The sequence below is a fragment of the Phoenix dactylifera genome, chromosome 5, assembly GCF_051530095.1.
Source record: "Phoenix dactylifera cultivar Ajwa chromosome 5, Ajwa_hap1_PhDact_Kaust_v1.1, whole genome shotgun sequence".
NCBI classification, from domain to species: Eukaryota; Viridiplantae; Streptophyta; class Magnoliopsida; order Arecales; family Arecaceae; genus Phoenix; species Phoenix dactylifera.
In genome coordinates this window covers 17,831,944-17,850,050 of record NC_143194.1, presented here as the reverse complement: position 1 = coordinate 17,850,050, position 18,107 = coordinate 17,831,944, and the positions used below count along the sequence as shown (strand labels likewise).

Genomic DNA, 18,107 nt, shown 5'->3' with positions numbered 1-18,107 from the left:
GCTGCTACTGAGTAATTATTTCATAGGATACAATTAAGAGTTATTGCTTAGAACGTTTATTACCCTAATGGACCATTACTGAAAGTTCATTTCCTATCAGTAATCCAGTTTTGATAAAGATCTTTCACAACCGGATTGGAATTCCTATTTACTAATAGTCAAACAAGGCCTGTATAAAGACTAATTTGTTGAGACGTACACACCCCTCTCCGCACTAGATCCTTGTTGGAATCTTCACCCAGCCATCCTCAAGCTTGGGTTTGGATATTTTGGCATCAGTTTGCGAAGCAGGTTCACGCCTTCACCTCTATTTTGACGGTCCCTCGATCATGCTCCATTGAACAAACTTGCCGCACGGCATCTGAGGTTGGAACTCCAGCAAGCATAATTCCCAGCACACCCACCCACTGTTGGCACATTAGATAAACAGATGGCAAGTTGGGCTAGAATCATTCAGAGATGCAATCATTGCAGCCTAGTTGTTGAACTGTTCAAACTCAGCCACTAATCAAATGTCTTTGTTTCCGGCAGCGCACAAAGAAGGGGAGATTTTCTATTATGGAACTTTAAGGCACCTAAGGGATGGCAGAGGAGCTCAATTTAGGAGACGTCTGCACCGAGACATATCTATATGTCAAGTTCCTATGGGACATGGAGGACTCTTTATTTGCAGTGAATCAATAATGGTTAAGAGTCCTAGGCTTCAGAGAAGCATTAACAAAAAATTGCTATTGGAGATAAAGAAAATGCATGCTCTGTTTGATCCAGTGATCCCTGCATGATGGTTGAAACAACTGAATTGGCAACTTCACTGCTGCCGTGTTCATACATTCCTGGACAGGCAAAATTTGCAAATTCCACATCTCAAGGCTTCACCTGCTCCCTGGGTGCGAGCATTTTTTGATAGCTGATTTTGAATAGACTTTGACTAATGACAACCTTATCAAGCCAAGGTGGTCAGGAGATATCCACTTGTGTAATCTGCCAAGTTGGTGTATAGATAACCATCAGTTGTTCATCAAATGCTTGTATCAGGCCCATTTGGGAGCATCAGTCTTTTTGGTTTCAATGCCAGTTGGCATCTCTTCCAACAGCATAGTGTAAATGGAGGCAGGGCCATCTGCTGCCCTGAAATAGGATTTGCTGTTAGTTACCTTCAGGAGTCCTGGGCTTTGCTGTTAGCCGCCTTCAGTACTTTTAATCCTCTTGGATTGATGCAGCCTCCAACTGATGCTGCCACAGATAAGGATCCTCTCCACCTTGCCTGCAGTAGGCCATGCCACCCACCAGCCCTCAGCATCGAGCTCCCTTCAATTTCCTACCAAAAGTAAGGAACTCTGGTCCTTGCTAGGCTTGTGGGGGGTTTCCATCTTTATAGTAAACCCGGGCCCTCTCAGTTTGTTGATTCATGTGAGACGAGTCTCTATCTATCTATCTATCTCGCTCTCACACACACACATGCACCACACATGCGCACGGAGTGTAGGATCATCCCTATTAAATATAAGAAAAATGCTTGTTATTCACCAGATAAGCACCGAAGACAGCTACACTTGAAACCAAAACCTTCAGCAAGAATTTTCTGCCGAGCCTCACAACCCATGCTAACATCAATATAGCAGATCCGCAGTTCCTCACCTAAACCAGTTAAAATATTAATTAATTATTAAGACAATTAGCTTCCATTCATAGTAGAAAAGAAAAGGATAGTATAATGCAAATAGTTCATAAGGTAACTGGAACAAAGATTGTGCCTTAACAGACCTGCTTCGATGTCATGGAGAGCCTTCAATTTTGCATTTGCATTCTCTATCCATAATATATGTGTATTTGGATCTGGAAAAAAAAATAACAATTGTTTAGCTTATCTATTTCTTTTCCACAACAAAGTGTTGGATACAGATGCCAAAGTTACTATGACGGAATTCAAAATGCATACAAGAGCACCTACAAGAGCACCTTATGCTCATTTTGAGTTTATAAAATACTTATCCACCAAGCAGCACAAGATCTGTAATAGATATTTTGTAAGCCTAATGCAATGTTTGTTTGGAATAATAAAGGCTAGAATGGAATTGATATTCCAACTTCGGTCTGATTCCAACATTTGGCATACATATTTAGCAAGTGATCTATTTTCATTGGAATTCCAATTCAGCCTGTGAAGGAAATCGTGATTCCACTAATAGTTGGGCGGAGTTATGATTCCACTATTAGTCAGATGGAATCGAATTGTGAATCCACTATTACTCAAGTAAAGTTGTGGTTCCACTATTAGTTGGATGGAATCATGATTCCAATTCCATTGGGAATGGAAGAAAAAAAAAGAAAAAAGGAAAGATAGTCAAGATATGCATCTTGTACCATGCGTACCCTTCTCTCTTTCACATCTCTCCTCTCCTCCATTCACCGCCGCCTCTCTCTCACACAATACTTGATGGCAACAATCCCTCATGCCATCTCTCTACCTTGCGGCACCCACCGCCTCTTCTTCTCCTCCTCCCCTTCATCACCTCCTGGCCCACTGCCGACGCCTCTTCTTCTCCACCAGGCTGCTGCCCTCTCCATTACTCCACTACCCCTTCTTCACCTCCTCCTCCTCACACTTGTCCAGCAACCATACACACCCACCTCCTTGCACTCTTCCACCTCCCACTTATCTCCTTGTCCTCCTCTACCTCCCTTCTCCTCCACCTACAGGCTGGTGCCCCTCCACTCCTCTTGCTCCTCCTCTCTTCTTGTCATCCTCCTCCATAAGCCCAAATCAGCTGTCCATTCTTGTCTTCCATATCATTTTTGAAGGTAACCTCCTATATCTTTAATATGTATTCTTGTTGTTCATATGCTTTTTGGAACACATTACTGAGGTGTATGGATGTTAGTTTCTGGTTCTTCACTTGCCAGATTGTTGTTCATGTGGTTTTGGGATCCATCTGGTCGTATGTAGACATCGGCTCTGTTTTGGTTTGTATGGAGTTTTGGCTTGTATGGGGTTGTGTCTAGATGTAGCATGGGTTACAAAGGTTTCATATTGCATGTCCAATGCTAGTTTGCTATGTTAACATATAATATAGCCTCCTTACCTATAATTAAAATATGGAAGCATTGACTAAAGCAATTGCTCTTTGGGTTAGCTTCCATTGTCATAAGGCACAAATCCCCACCAAACAAGCCCAAGGATCATTAAAGCATAACCAATTGTTGCTTCAATAATCAAGCCTTTGTTCAGTGAGGATCCTGAAACATAAGGTTTCATCGGTAATCTGTAAGAAATGAAATCATTCAGACTCTGGAATTTTCATGCCTGATACTAAACTTATGTTATTGTAGCCACATTCATATACAATATGATAACATACGTGACAGGATCAATAATGTCATGCATGAATATGATTTAATTTTTCCGTGTGTGATAATTACATCCATGGCTTCCTATTTTTAATTATATAAAACTTCTTTTATTAGGGCTCGTCTGAATTTAGCCAATAGTCAAATGATTAGAAGAAAGTACTTCTGATGTTGGTGTTATGGTTGGACATATTGTACATAGTAAATTGATTTTCTTTTCCCAGCTAATTATGTTATTCGATCACATCACAGAAAATATATAATGAACGCCGCATATGTAGATATATCTTGTCAGAGGACTGAAACTGTTAATCAGTATTAAACTTGTGCCATGTTACCTGCAGTGAACAACTTAGGATGGATAAACGTGCATTCAATAAATTATGCTGTATGCTTAGTACCATAGGGCAATTAAAGGAATCAAGAAACATGAACATAGATGAACCAGTGGCCATGTTCTTGCACATCCTTTGCCATTATGTCGAGAATAGTGTTATGAAGTTTCAATTTATTAGATCAGGAGAGACATTTAGTAGATACTTCAATAATGTCTTGAATGCTGTAATACACCTGCAAGAATAATTGCTCAAGTTACCTGAGCCTGTTCCTGCAGACTCAATGGATGAGAGGTGTAAATGGTTTAAGGTACATCACCATCTTCATATTGAATAACAACATGTATTGCGTTAACAATGATAAGAAGTTTAACTATATTTCTCTTATATAAGAATTGTCTAGGAGCACTTGATGGGACAAGCATCAAGGTGAGGATGCTGAAAAAGCACAAGTTTAGGTACCAAATAAAGAAAAATAAAATTGCTACCAATGTATTAGGCGTTTGCTCACACGATTTGCAGTTTGTATTTCACTTGGTTGGGAGGGTTCAGCTACCGATGATCAAGTGCTTTGAGATGCTATAAGTAGTAGTGGTTTAAAGTTCCCCATGGTAAGTCATTCATTACAATTTACAAGCAATGCATGTAATCTTTATTAATGATATTTATCTTATACTTTTATATAAATTATTTTTATTCAAATTAACTGACATTGAACTTGTAAGGTTACTATTACTTTGTCGATGCTGGACACATGAATCGAAAGGGATTTCTTGCCCCATGTAGAGGTCAACAATTTCATTTAAATTTCAAATGCCAAACACCCATAAAGAATTCTTCAACATGAAACATTCAGCAGCTAACATGATAGAGAGATGTTTTGGTTTAGTAAAACTTCGGTGGACAACTTTGAGAAACCCTTTCTATCCAATTAAGACACAAGTTCGAATAATTATGGCATGCTGTCTTGTACACAATTTTATAAGGGACATGCACAAGGACTCACTAGAGGAAGAAGCAGACGTGCAGAGCCAAATGATTAAAGAAGTAGATGGCAACGCGATTACAAATGTTGAGCCGTCAGATCAATGGACTGCATGGAGGGAAAATTTAGCTATTTACACCTTTAAGGATTGAAGAAGAAGCAGATACCTGGATTAAGTTGTATAATTTTGAATTAAAATAGTCATTTTATTTTGGATGTTTTTTTGGAATGTTAATATATGGACTTGACTTAGGCAATGCTATTTTTACAATTATTTGTATGAACTACAAATAAAGTTTGCTAATTGTTACTTTTTTAACTCTTTTATCATATTTTCTCATTTTATTGGCTATTTATTGTGTAGCTATTTTTGGCCAATATTAAATTTGATGGTATTCATGTGTAACAAGTGCTGGATGAGCCTTTTGTTGTTGGTAAATGGTAAATTTGTTTTTTCTTTCTTATTATGCAATTTTTTTGCTCATGTCTAGTAGGAATGTCTTCACCAATGAAAGAAAACCAAAGAGGAATGCCAACTCAAGGTAACCAAAGAGGGACATCAACACAAGAAAATCAAAGAGGGACCTCAACATAAGAAAACCAAAGAGGGGGGTGCAAAAATAAAAGAAAGTGGGAAGCTTGAGAAGATCAATCACTAGTTGAATCACTTCTAGAGTTATTCAATGGTAGGACTTATATGGCTGATAATGGTTTCACTAGTAGTCCTAAAAGAGCAATTGAGTAGAAATTATCTGGATCTGAAATCAAAGGGGAACCACATATTGAATATGGAATGGAAACTTTGAAAAATGATTTATATACATATTTTCTCATTTTATTGGCTATTTATTGGGTAGTTATTTTTGGCCAATATTAAATTTGATGGTATTCATGTGTAACAAGTGCTGGATGAGCCTTTTGTTGTTGGTAAATGATAAATTTGTTTTTTCTTTCTTATTATGCAATTTTTTTGCTCATGTCTGGTAGGAATGTCTTCACCAATGAAAGAAAACCAAAGAGGAACGCCAACTCAAGCTAACCAAAGAGGGACATCAACACAAGAAAATCAAAGAGGGACCTCAACATAAGAAAACCAAAGGGGGGGCTGCAAAAATAAAAGAAAGTGGGAAGATTGAGAAGATCAATCACTGGTTGAATCACTTCTAGAGTTATTCAACGGTAGGCCTTATATGGCTGATAATGGTTTCACTAGTAGTCCTAAAAGAGCAATTGAGTAGAAATTATCTGGATCTGAAATCAAAGGGGAACCACATATTGAATATGGAATGGAAACTTTGAAAAATGATTCATATTGCTATATATTAAATCATTATGCATATTTTATATATTATATACCATATTACACAAATATTCTTATGTAAGATATATATTTATATTATATATTATATTGTGTTATTATATTATATATTATATAATAATATATTATATTATATAGTATGTAATATAATAAATAATAATAATACTCAACTAAGCCTTAATTTCAAACTAGTTGGGTCGGCCACATGAATCCCTTTCTTCTATCATGCTTTATTTATGACCACACATTCTGAAAGATGTAGCGGTACCAAGTCCTTCCTTGCTGCTTCTAATATTACTAATTTCTTGCTACTTATAATAGTATGGATTATATGTACATATAATAATAATGATGATGATGATGATGATGATGATGATGATAATAATAATAATCAAGGTTCACAATTTTCTATACCTAGTCTAACATCCCTGAGCAATTTAAACCGTGTTTTCCAAGTTAAATCTTTGAAGTTAAATATAACGCAGTGATCACAAATTATGGGTGTATCGGTGAACTGAAAAGTTATACACTCATTTGATTTCCTACAAATTATGCATGGAAAAGACTAACAAAATGAATACTTTAAATACAATAACTGGTAAGTGTTTAACCTTATGTGAATTATGTTCCAACATAAACTTACCACTCAAAAACAAATAGCAAGCTAAAATCACAACTCTTTCAATGCATTAGATTTTAACAATTTCATCACTTTTGAGAAAATGAGAACATTGCAGGCTAATCTAATATAGAGCTTTATATATTTTTGATATACTATTTGGTGAGGCAGTTTGAGCAGGACTTGTCTAGACTTTTCAAGGTTAGTTGGTCTTAAGTGATTTAGAGGCTTTTCAAAGTTTAGCTCATAAAAGTTTAACCAAACACAAACTAGGCTGACGTATTTTCTTGTGAAAAAGATAAAATTAAAATGTTTGGTAAATTACATCCTCTAGTTAGTTGGCTGATATCTTTAGTGGGGTACTTGAAGAACCACTTATTATAGTTCATATCACAAGATTTTGTTCCCATAACAGTCATTTAAATTAGAGACAATTAAAAGAAAACGACCAACTATCTAATTGTGTTAACAAATCAATGATGTATTAGTTCAGTTTTAGATTAACCAAAAGCATTTTTCTGCTAAGAATACTTTATCTTTTCATGACCATATCATGCTTTTCTTACAGGCCTTTCATAAGAAGGCAAGAATTCAAAATATACAATAACAACCAAAATCGCTCTTTAATTTTTTCCTTCTTAACTATCTATAAATCTTTGAAACAAATACTAGATGGCTTTTCAATTAAATCATTAATGTGAAAGATTTAAAAACATTTAAAACTTATCGACTAACTATCTAATTGTGTTAACAAATCAATGATGTATTTTACGTTCTAGTTTTAGATTAATCAAAATTCAAAAGCATATTTTCAGCTAAACAATACTTTATCTTTTCATGAACATATCATGTTTTTCTTACAGGCCGTTCATAAGAAGGCAAGAATATAAAATTTACAATAACAACCAAAACAGCTCTGTATTTTTTCCTTATTTCCTATCTATAAATCTTTGAAACAAACATCAGAAGGATTTACAATTGAATCATTAATGTGAAAGATTTAAAAACGCTTGAACTTAAGTTTCAACATAGCCTACCTTAATCCAATGATCTACAATAAAGATGTCATCAATTCTCATCTTATGAATATTTACCTAAATATTTCTTGCAAATAAACAGGAAGGAGATTCAAGGTAAAAGCTTTGTTAATGTTACATGTGAAGAACAGTAAAAATGAGTGTACCACAATCATGATTGTAGAAAGACGGAAGCATATAAATAGCATTCCCGACAGCAGCATCAGCTTCAACTGAGGCAGCTGCTGATGTAAGCAGATCCTCAGATGATCCTCCAACCAATTCAACGCGGAATGAATTTATACGAATTCTTGCAAGCACATTGATATACCATTGTTTGGTAAGAACTAGTCCAGTCAAAGAAAACTTATTCTTAATAGAATGGTGAATAGAATGATGAAAGTAGCCGCAAGTTAAGAAAGCAGGCACTAAAGAAAGTACAATAAATTTATAAGTTGAAGCAAAGGATACATGACATCTGTTTATCCTCAAACTTTGCCTTCATAAATGTGTACTTCAGTAATTCAAATTCCTCTTCCACCTTAACATTTGAAAAAAAAAAAGTGTACAGGTAGATCAAATGAAACTAAAGAGATGAGGAACTGGATTCAACATAAAGGTCTGTTCATGTTCAAAGTTAAAGACCATAATTCCATAACATGTTCCTATTATGTAGAGGGATTAGGACTCCAAATACCTCTTTAAGTGTCTCGGGAAGTAAACAGGCTGGTTGAAGGATGTCAAGACTGTCTGCAGGTACTGCTCCCGATAAAATCATACAGGCAAGCCGCTTTACCATGAGAGGGTATTTCAATCCTTGAACCCTTCAGAAGAAAGGAAGTGAGATAGTATCTTTTACTCCAATATGGTCAAAGGTGGTTATGATAATCTCTGGTAAATAACAGGCTACAACAGTTTTTGACAAAATGTTGAGATCAAGCTAGGTTAGTCTCGTGCCCCTTGAAATTTGAGCTTTATCTTGACTTGTGATTTGGAAACACAAACCGGTTCAGTTCATGCTCAGTTTATTATATCTTATCTCACCTCGAGCTCTGCTTGGCTCGTTTATGAGAAACATGCTTGAGGACAGTTGTGGTCATTAAACCAAGGCTAAAAAGCTGACAGCCCTAGGTTATTACACTTATAGAAAACAAAAGGAAAATATGGTTCTACAAGGAATAGCTAGCATAATAGTAGGCCAAGTTGAGAAAGCTAGCCATTCCTTGCTTACAGAAAGGATAATAATGCCGCTATTGCATCATTGCATGACTGTTACAGTGCATGTTCAGTTTCATAACTAGCCATTGATATGGTTATATATAAACCATGTATTTTGCATGCAAACAGTGAGATTGTGACCATTTATAAAATTGCATAAAAACAAGGATTCTTAGTAAGGTGAGGGATTGCTATAGTGTAATGGTATACAATGCATACTCTCTCTGACAAGATTTTTATAGATGCAATACAAAAATTTTATCACACTTGACCATCTCATAAGCCTTCCAGGTGGTTGTTATTATCACCATTAGTGTACATAACAAATATTTTTTAAGAGAACAAGATAATGGGGGGCAGATCAATGTTATAAGACCAAATATTAGATGGCAAAAACAAGCTTGACTTTGGGGAGACAAGGTTACATGGAATTAACAAATTATTGAAATAGCTACTATGCAAAAAAGCACAAATCATGAAAGAGTTTTCATGAAAGTAGAATGCAAAATGGCTGATTAAGTTGCTAAAAGAGAGAATCCATATCTAGATTCTTATATTCAAAAAGGACATCATTGCTTGATACAAAACAAGATCAAAAAGAAACTTGCATATCTAATATCATGCTTTTCATTTGGCAAACTGAGCACTTTTAACATGATGATGGATTCTTAAGGCATGTATATTTCTTCTTTACCGAGAGGCCAAAACTCAAGTTCAATCCAAAGTGGGCACTCTTTGTTGTTTTGTTTCCTTGTAACTAAGCCCAAATCCAGATTCAAGTTCCTAATTCAACCAAAATGGCCAAACTTGACTTCAGAAGGGAAGGCTCTGAAGTCATGTTCCAAGAGGGTAAAAGCATTTAACGCTTAACTCCCTCCAAGCAAATGAGTGCACTTCCTATGCATCAATTGTTACAAGACAAATACCAGAATTGACCAGAACTTGAGTTTTTTCCTGTGAAACAGAAAAGCTTATCAGTTCTCAAACTCAAGTTCTGAGATCCCAAATTCAGACACTTCTGAATTCTGATACTTGTGAGCAAACTAACATGCCCAAGATCGATGTTTCCTTCAGGTTGTACGCTCACATAGTTCAGTTTATAAGGTTCCCAGCACTGAAAGTTTTAAACAATCAGCAACACACAGAAACTCACGTTGATTCTCACTTGATGGATTGCCTGGCTCATGTTATTTGGAAGTGTCAATAATTGGCGCAGATAACACAATAGTTTTCAACTGTTTGAAGGAGCAAAATAAAGATTAATGAATGTAAATTGTATGTATAATTTTAGCTAAGTTTCACTCATCTTTTTTCCTTTAATAATACATAATATGTAACAAAAGTTCTTCAACAAACATGAAACATCAACTGTCTGGCAGTAGATTCATGAGCACATACAGTTCACTAGTTTAGTCAACATCTTTGTTTTTGTCTAGTATAGTGCAGAAGAATCCTCGGAAATGTTAAAAAGCTGGATTCAGGTTGAGAATATCAAATATTTCAAAAGGCTCAACCTGGCAACCCAACCAAAAGCTCATAAGCTGATCTTTGACATTCCTGGTCCCCTGGCCACTTTTTTGGAGGTTGAAGTGTCAGATACCTTAACAAAATAAATATAAAATTGATTCGATGATGAGCCTCTAGAAAATTTGTGGAAATTGGAAGGTATTGGACAAGAAGCACCAAGAAACCCAGGAAAACCAGACATACCAATGTCAACCTCAGATGTAGAAACATCAAGATAATGCCCCAGCAACAATATAATTTATAATGTTCCAAATACTTGCATACCTACAGTGATCATCATACAATGACCAATCTGTTCTCTTCTCCACCTCGAAGAAAGCCTAGCACAATATTTAGAGAAAATAATTGAACAAACTGAATCAACATCATTTGCCTGAAGTAGAGAAGCAGAAAGTGATTCCGTAAAAATATGTAATCTTACAACTGAAATTTTTTGCTAACAGGAAACTAGTTAAATTACATGCACCAATTATGTTACAACTAGAGCAATATTGTGTTTTAGAATTTATAGGAAAACCAGATAAAGTGAGTGCACCGGGCAATTAGTATCATGATAATACATACTTAGAAAAAAAGCACTGATAACACTCCTGTCTATTGCTCAGACACCCTGCAGTCAATTTCCAAGGACCCAACCCACTCCAGCCAATAAAGAAGGTAGTATTAGTCAAGTTGGTGTCATATTTAAGTTACTTCTAATGAATCATCACACACTAAATATGATATACTTCACAGTTATATTACTTCTGATCAATACCTGAATTCTTTTAGAAAAAGCTATCAGATAGTGGACTTCCCATAAAAAAGGACCCCTTTTATTTTTCATTTTGCAGATTCAGTCCACTTTTTTCTGGTAAGAATGATGATTTTGAAAATGAACAAACTCCTGCCCTCGACCCAGCGGATACACTTGTAGAAGTCATTTCTGCAAAATTCCCTACCAGATATGCTTGATGGATTTTCTTTTGTTGTGAGCAAACCAAGGAAATAAAGGATTTATCTGTCTTTAGAGCTCTCACAATTCCTTCCAACAGCCTGATGAAAAGGTTGCACCCTAGTCATCTTAATGGGAGGTTTTAGAATAAGTTTCCTCCCAACCATCCGTAGTTAAATAATACAAGCAAATCCAGAACACTGCCAATCCGTAATTTGCAGAATCTCTGAATCTATTGGACTTTTCAAGAAATCTTGTATTATAATAAACTTCCATTTAAAATTCACATTATAGAGATGCCAAATTTATGTCCAACTTTGATAGTGAGGTTTGATTATAGAAATGTGCAGCCTCAATCTATATAACTATAAGATTTTAAGTCCATGACTCAATCTATATAACTATAATGCGATAATTTTTTCAGCTCTGCCTTTTTTTGTGGCTATTTAAGGGTATACTCGCTTTTATCTAGGGTCGACTCATGCTAAACTAGAGTCGTGTCGTGTACTTTATGGATTGATTCGTCAATGTGATGAATTTTTTAACTTTCTGTCTGTCCTTTGGAACTGTTCTGGAGTTGACACGTGATTTGCTGGAGTCGGCTCCTGAAGGCGTATCAGTCAGCAATAGTGTGCCGGAGTCGACTCGTTGCAAGCTTAGGGTCAACTCTTGAGGTAGCTCAGGATGGAATCTTCTATGCTTGTATGTGAGCTTCCAAAATATATTTTTATGGCATTTTTTGAGTTCAGCTTCTTGATGTGAAGCTTCAGATAGATGATCTTCAATTAAAAGTAACTGAAGGCTTTTTTTTCTTTCTGGAATTAATCAAGTAAACTGAAAGTAATAGATTAGTTAACTTTTGATTCAACTATTTTGCATCATCAAAATCAATCTTTTAGGGTCAACAGTCAAGTTCAAGCATGTAAAAGTATCATAGTTAGCTTTCATAGTTCTACTTCATAATTCAACATTTGGTCTTTGTGACCTTGATTTGCATTTCTTAGTCTTTGTTCTCATGCTTTTTTTTGTCTCTAGCATGCAACCCTCTGCATGTACATTAAATCATCATAAATTGTCACTCCAATATTTCTGGATGATGCTTCTATTCAGCCATGGATAAATGTCTGATGCAGACATTGAGAAAAACCAACTCAATCTAACTCTTGGAGCATATTGTCAGCTTAATTGCAGAGCTTGTGTTGTCTATAAAAGAAAAAACTGGTCATGATGCTTTTGACTCCTTTGCTTACCCCATTATATATTCTATAATGGTATTCTATGTCAAAGGATGCACAACACATGACATTTTAAATACTCCGATTACTAGCTTGGCCTTGATACATCTTCTTGGCTCCTTTATGCAATTCCAAATGTCTAGCAACTAGTAGGATCTACGAATTTAGATCTGCAAACTCATGAATAGTTGCCCTTCATGGTAGAGTTGATTGTTTCTATGACCATCAACATCTCTACCTATTCCTTATACACCTGAAACAAAAGTTTGAGCCATTTGAATAGCTTCTCCAATAAGATACAATGGCCACCATTAAGGCTATCATCACCAAGAAAATAGTTGAAAACAATTGTTACAATAACCAAACGTATGTATCTTTTCACCTTGAGCAATTAGACCTTCATGGTTGCTCTTGTTTGATCTCTCTATGCTTCGAGGAATTCCTCCTCTAGCAATCGCAAACACCTGGGCGACCTCGAGGAAGACTAGTAAATATTGTTTGTGAAACAAGCTCCAACATCAACTTAAAAGAACTTGCACTAGATTCAAGTAAAGAGAATGAGCAGATAACCTAAAGATTAATCACATTGAGCTCACAAATCGTCGCTTGCCAAAGATCTGATTCTATATCAGCATCACTTTTCAAAGAAAACAACAGTTAAGAACACTCAGCAAGAATGTACTAAAATAGTTTTTTTGGGAGAAGCTCCATTTTTTGGAGCTTCTTCTGAAAAGCACTTTGAGGCCTCGTCGGAAAGCTGTTTTGAATTATAATTTTTTTATTTTTAGACCAAAATACCTATGATAAAATATAATAATTACAAAAAATGATAATATTAATATATAATGATAATAATTATAATATTTTATATTTTTATTATTGTATTATACTATAAATATAATATTATATTATATTATATCATAATACATCGATATATTATGTTATATAATATCAAATTATGTTATATTATTATCCTATAGTATACAATATTATATTATTATATTATAATAATATTATATTACATTACAGTAATATTATACTATATTATATATTTATGTATTAATACATATTATATTTTATTATGCTTCGTTGTATAATACTATGCAATGTTCTTTATGGTCATTTTGTCATTCCAAAAGTACTTTCTCAGTTTGTTTACCAAATACATATGAAAGCCTCACAACACTTTAAAAATGTAGTTACCAAATAGTAAATAGTTTTTTTATAAAAACTCTACTTCAAAGAGCTCTACTTTGAAAAGTTCTACTTCCAAAAGCTCCACTGCCAATAGCTTTGCCAAACGAGGCCTAAATCCTATCAGTAGTACTCAATAAGCATTGTGCGTTCACATGGCCTGTGATGTACTTGTCATCTATAAGCAAAAGAATCACTCAAACAAATTATAATGGTAATTACACACAATAAAACCTTCAAAACTGCAAGGAAAAGCATCATAGGAGATGTCAAACCACGAAATGGTCAAATCAAGGGAAAGAGAAGAGAATGTAGGAATTGACCTTGGAATTCTCTCTGCAATCCTCACTGCAGAAATAGCAGGATCTAGAACTTTCCTGCCCCAACTTCCTTAGACAATAATAACACACCTACAGAGACCAAAAAACATATGCATCGATATAGTGTTAGAGTTTGATCACAAGAAAAGAAAGGGAGAAGAGGAGGGATTGAGAGACGCGAAGAGAATACTTTGCGGAGGAGAGAGGAAGAGGGGTGGGTAACCAAGGGCTTGGCGGAGTGGATCAGTTCGCCGGCTCCAATTTTCCGCGTCGCAAACACGCCCCTTCCAGCCGACTCGGTGAGGGAGACTCGGATCGGCGGAGGACCGGATCTCGCGGCCGCGTTGGTGACATCGACCGCCACGGTGGAGGAGGTGGCGGTGGGGGGAAGAGAGGCTGCGACGGGAGGGATTGGGCTCCTACGCCGCAGGCGGCTTAGCTCCAACGACGTCCAGCGGCGGAAGGCGACGGCGCGGCCGAGGAACATGATGCTCGCAGGGCGGGACAAGAGCAGAGACGAAGGAGAGGAATGGAACACAAGACAACCCCTATCTTCTGTAATTTTTTCTTGTTTTATTTGTACAAATCCGCAACCTTGGTTTGCATGATGGACCCCCATCTTCTGGAGAAAAAAGTTGACACCACTTGCCTACCAAAGTTATTCACACCAATATTTAATTTCCAAACAGAATCTTACCATAGGAGCTGTATTATCGCAACAAGTAAGTAGTAACATATTTAATTAAGTTTGTAAATGAGTTGAATTGATCTCTGACCTGACCTGATTTATTTAAATCTGACCTATTTAAATTTGTTCTGACTTTTTTTAGAAGGTGTCAGATTTTAAAATTGGTTCTATTCTATTTATGGCACGTGTCTAGATTCACTAAATTCAGATCCAAACCGACCCAGACGATTCATATATAAAATATTATTATAAATGATAAATAAATTGGCTTTCAAGAATCCGCTCTTCACCGGTTCCAACACACGTAATGTAATAAATGCCAGTGTTTATGGTTATGGTCGTCGTTTGTTCTACGTAACGTAACAAATGCCTTGACAGCAGCTGTAGGATGAGCATTTATGGACCATGGTTATGGGGAGAGAGATACCATAGCACGGCATGTCAGTGTTTTATTTTATTCATTTAACTATTGAATGCTAGGAGATCTTTTCCGCTACGGCTAACCCTTCTCCCCTCTTCTCTATTTCTAACCCTTCTTCCAACTCTCACCCAGTAAGAAGAAAAGCCGAGAGCGAGAGAAAAATAGAGTTGAAAATGGGGTTTTTGTCCTCCTCTCCTCTTGCCCTCGTCCTGCTCTTGCTCTCCTCTCTGCTTTTCCCCTGTCGCCTCCCCCTCATCATCGCTGCCAACATCCCCCTAGGCTCCACTCTCACCCCCTCCAACTCCTCCTAGACCTCTGAGAACCGGACCTTCTCTCTCGGCTTCGTCTCCGACCCGAGAACCCCTTCCTCTTCCTCGCGGCCATCAACTACATTTCTTCCATCAGTGTCTAGACCACCGTCGATGCCAATAGTGCCCCTACTGCGGTCCACTCCGCTGCCTCACTCTAGCTCCGCTCCGGCGATGACCTCCGCTTAACCAACGGCTCCGGCTTCGTCGTCTGGCAATCCAACATCTCCAGCAAGGGCATCACAGCCGCTTCCCTCAGCGAGACCGGCAACCTCGTCCTCAAGAACGGTGGCGGCTCCGCTGTCTGCAAAGCTTCAACAACCCCACAAACACCATCGTCTAGACTCAAAATTTTGCTGTTAAATAAATAACTGCTGCTAAGTATTCAACTAGAGGAGTGGGAGAGAGAAGCGATAGAATAGACGTCGGTCTCCTCTCCGGCCACCTACTTCACCAGCTCCCAAATTTTTTGGCCACTACGAGTACCCAACGAGATAATCAAACTTGATGTGGAATACTTTGGCCACTACGAATATTCAAAAAAATCACTAGACTCGATGTGGACCACTTTAGTTACTATAGATATCTAGAAGGATAACTAGACTTGATGTGGATCACTTTGGCCATTACGAATATTCGGAAGGATCATCAAACTCGATGTGGAACACTTTGGCCACTATGAGCAGGGCTGGATAGAGCTCAGAAGTCATGTTTTCTTCATCAAGTTGGTATCAGAGTTATGTTCTGTACATCTATGGGAGCCTTAGTGCACAGTCCAGATGGGTGAGTGGTACAAGCGATTAGGAGAAAAGCTATCCATATTTTAAGCACATTGAAGGACAAAGGCGAGTATGGTTGATAGTCCAACCTCGGTGAATGATGAGATGATGGATTTCTCACATAACTAGAGAAAAAGATAGTCCAACTCACCAAGAATATGTCTCGATAGTCGATGCCTTCGACACAAGCATCAGCAACTCTATCTTCAAGTAAAACCAAGTGGTTTAGCCACGAGATGAGAAAGCAGGTATTTCTCTATTTTCAGTTCTCATCTAGCATGAGCTAAATCTCCTAAACAAGAGGGGCTTTGATCCAGGATGATCATCGGGCTCGATATGGACCACTTTAGCCACTACTAGTATTCAGAAGGATCACCTGACTCAATATGGATTACTTTGGCTACTACAAATATTCAGAAGGATTATCAAACTCGATATAAACCACTTTATCAACAATGAGAATTTAGAAAGATCACTAGACTCGATGTGGACCACTTTGGCCACTACAGATATTTAGAAGGATCACCAAACTTGATGTGGATCGTTTTGGCTACTACAAGTATTCAAGGGGATCACCAAACTCGATGTGGAATACTTTGGCCACTACGAGTATTCAAGAGGATCACCAAACTCGATATGGAATACTTTAGCCACTACGAGTATTCAGGAGGATCATGAGTCTTCATGTGGACTACTTTAGCCACTATGAATATTTAGAAGGATTACCAAACTCAATGTGGATCACTTTAGCAACTACGATTATTTAGGAGAATCACAAGACTCAATGTAGAACACTTTAGGAACTATGAGCAGGGCTGGACAGGGTTCAAGAGCGAGATTCACTACATTAGGAAGCCGAGTCATAGGTAAAACTTCCAAAGGCTATAACTTGGTTAAACGATGCCCAATTGAGATGATTTCTTTTTTTTGAAACTCGATAGCTTTTCAAGAGCTACAACTAAAATGTTGAATTGTAAAAAAAATTCCACCATTTAGGCCCCAAAATGGGCTGGTCAAACTGAATTTTTTTTCCGAGTATGACTTCAACCAAGCATAAATTTCTATCCGAGAAAAATCAGACAGAGCGATAGAGGCAGAAATGATGTAGAAGTTGAGATCTATCTCCTTAAAAAATTTAATTTTTTTAGAATATTTTTATTAGTCATATTTGTTTTAGGATACCTAGTCCTCTTCGAACTAGAAGAGGAGTCCAACCCAAATTATGAAAAGGAGGATTTTTCTACTATTATAAATAGAGGCTATATATTTCAGTTTAGGAGGTGTGGGAATCAATGAAAGAAAATGGACTTCAATCCTACTTTTGTAATTATCCTTTCTTCTTCTAGTTATCTTTCGAGATATTCGAGTTGAGCGGGTTGAAGAAAATCTTTCTTCTCCCTAATCGGATCAAAAAAAATTCGTATTAATAGTAAGAAAGATAGCGAACTTCTATCTAAACAATATAAGTGATAGTAAAATTAATTGTGATGGTTTTTGATATTATCAGAATCCAATGCTCCAAGATTTATCAATTATATCGAGAAATGTCTTTGTAACCATATGTGTTCGCTATAAATGTTGAAAGCAGTAAAATACATAAAAAAGTTATGCATGTGTTGCCATTGAAATGGAATGCTTGGTGAAGAATATGAATAAGCTATTAGCATGAAAATAACACTCCCAAGCCAATACAGGGCATAAAGAACATGAGGGGGGTTGACAAAAAAAGGATTAATTTAATTATAGAGAACAATATTCAACGGTGTCTGATACCAATAGAAAAATAAAGTTGGTCTTAATGGCTGATGATGTTTATAGCGATGTTTGTACTCTAAGATTAGTCATGCTTACCCAAAGTGCTC

At 36.7% G+C, this 18,107-nt stretch overlaps 1 protein-coding gene across 1 annotated transcript; it reads right to left on the bottom strand.

Annotated features, from left to right (window-relative positions):
* Positions 1 to 628: 628 nt before the first annotated feature.
* Positions 629 to 14,770, bottom strand: SDG38 (SET domain protein 38). Its single transcript, XM_039116083.3, has 8 exons — positions 14,240 to 14,770; positions 14,053 to 14,139; positions 10,631 to 10,686; positions 8,319 to 8,445; positions 8,093 to 8,162; positions 7,789 to 7,968; positions 1,765 to 1,836; positions 629 to 1,638 (listed from the first exon to the last, which is right to left on the bottom strand). The coding sequence occupies exons 1-8, from the start codon at positions 14,666 to 14,668 to the stop codon at positions 1,520 to 1,522; spliced, it is 1,140 nt and encodes a 379-aa protein (XP_038972011.3). The 5' UTR covers positions 14,669 to 14,770; the 3' UTR covers positions 629 to 1,519.
* Between the last annotated feature and the right edge of the window lie 3,337 nt (positions 14,771 to 18,107).